This window comes from Diaphorina citri, unplaced genomic scaffold (assembly GCF_000475195.1).
Source record: "Diaphorina citri unplaced genomic scaffold, Diaci psyllid genome assembly version 1.1 scaffold6681, whole genome shotgun sequence".
NCBI lineage: Eukaryota > Metazoa > Arthropoda > Insecta > Hemiptera > Psyllidae > Diaphorina > Diaphorina citri.
Genome location: NW_007384057.1, coordinates 10165 through 12236, shown reverse-complemented (window position 1 = coordinate 12236; position 2072 = coordinate 10165). Strand labels below are relative to the sequence as shown.

At 34.7% G+C, this 2072-nt stretch overlaps 1 protein-coding gene across 1 annotated transcript; it reads right to left on the bottom strand.

Moving 5' to 3' along the window:
- Positions 1–514: 514 nt before the first annotated feature.
- LOC103522055 (transmembrane protein 184B-like) lies at positions 515–2066 on the bottom strand. Its single transcript, XM_008487163.2, has 3 exons — positions 1830–2066; positions 1229–1394; positions 515–619 (listed from the first exon to the last, which is right to left on the bottom strand). The coding sequence occupies exons 1-3, from the start codon at positions 2049–2051 to the stop codon at positions 525–527; spliced, it is 483 nt and encodes a 160-aa protein (XP_008485385.2). The 5' UTR covers positions 2052–2066; the 3' UTR covers positions 515–524.
- Positions 2067–2072: the final 6 nt, after the last annotated feature.

The following is a 2072-nucleotide window of genomic DNA, read 5'->3' as shown; positions in this document are numbered from 1 at the left end:
GCTTTCCTTCTGAGCACTAGGTCGTCACAGGTTTGATTCCCTCCAGGGGCAAATTTTCCCCTAAATAGACAGGGTTCAATCTCGTAATGGCTGCCTTTCTCCTAGCCTGTTCTTCTTCTCTCTTCGAAAACACCCATCACTAAAATCCTTGGTAGGTACATATTTAGTTGCACAGTAAACCCCTATCAAACAAAATCAAATTTTGGAATATTTGCTTCTTTTTTAAATTTGTCTTGCCCTTAAAAAAAAAAAAAAATAATAATAATAATACCAATAAAAAGTTCAAATTATTTGCCCTTACATTTAGTAGCACAATTTGGTAGGTATTCTTCCAAATGAGGTACATATTTAGTTGCACAGTAAACCCCTATCAAACAAAATCAAATTTTGGAATATTTGCTTCTTTTTTAAATTTGTCTTGCCCTTCAAAATAATAATAATAAATAAATAACAATAAAAAGTTCAAATTATTTGCCCTTACATTTAGTACCTAGCACAATTTGGTAGGTATTTTTCCAAATTACTTACTTGATGGGTTTGCCTCGTATTTCACTCATAATGTTGCCCTCTCCTCCCAGATACTCGTAACAGAGACTCAGGAAACTGTAGATGACAAATGCTGAGGACAAAAACACAAAATAAGATAAAGACAAAAATGGTGGAGAGAAAAACCTTGCATAAGCCATTAGAATTCTGTCTGCCTGTTATACTCCCATACACAGGATGGGTAACCAACCTCTTATGTAATAATGAAGTTGAAGCCTGTGACTTTTTTTTTTTTTTTTTTTTTTTTTTTTCTAAATTCCTTTTTTGGATTTAGGGATGGCCTTTTTTTTTTTTTTTTTTTTTTTTTTTCAAACCAAAGGGTAGAGTCATTCTGAGAATGGCTAGCTTTTTCCTATCCTGTCTTCTGTCTTTCTTTGATTTGGGGACAATAAGATCTTACCAGTGACAGTTCCCTTTGTCAAACCTCTTATTTTATATTATTGTTAAAATAAATGCTCTGTATAAAGAGGTGTTTTTTTTTTTTTTTTTTTTTCAAACCAAAGGGTAGAGTCATTCTGAGAACGGCTGGCTTTCTCCTATCCTGTCTTCTGTCTCTCTTTGATTTAGGGACAATAAGATCTTACCAGTGACAGTTCCCTCTATCAAACCTCTTTTTTATAATATTGTTAAAATAAATGCTCTATATAAAGAGGGTCTATAATTAACATGACAATTCTCTCACCTTCATAGCAATCTCTTATGGTGAAGAAATAAATGTAGTAGTTTTCATTGTTGAAAAACAAGAGGCTCACAAGTGAATGTAGAGCATAAATAGGTACAATAAACAGGATCCTTATAATCCACCGTTGCTCGGCGGGATTTGTATACCATTTCAAGTGCATGTAAATCTGAAAAAAATTAAGCATGTGAGTTATTATAAGAATAATTGAATCATGAATCTTTGTGGTAAAGCAGAGAGCTTCTTCACAACTTTTTGTGGGTATCACACCATTACCAAGTCCCTGATTCACTATTGATTTTCATCTACTCATATCATCATTTTACACTGGTAATGCCATCACTGGTTGCTACTTGATAAAAACTAGCTACTCCCTTGTCCTTACAAGGCTGAGTGCACCCCCCAACTCCAAGCACAGAGCAAAAAAAACTATGACCTGGGACCTCTGGTGAGCAAGCCTAGAGTGATACTGGATACACACTTGGCCACAGAGGTTGAACATTCACAGCAGAATCTAATTTCTTGAAAAAAAAAATAATAATAATAATAATAATAAATAAATAAAAATACATAAAAAATACACTTTATGGTTTAGGTGTCTCACCTGTTGACATGTTAAAAACAATGCAGCACCGACAAAAGCACTAGCCAACCCCTGGGCGGTTTTGGTTTGCAAAAATATTGGATGAACAGGTTGAATGAATGGAAAAATGGTGGGAGCTACAGTTGATGTGGACGTCATCTCGGCAAGAATTTCTTGAGGTGGAATGGTGGCAGTAACTACTTCGGTTAACGGTCTAGCTGTTGACTTGAGAAATTTATTCATTCCCCTTGATGATGACAGGTG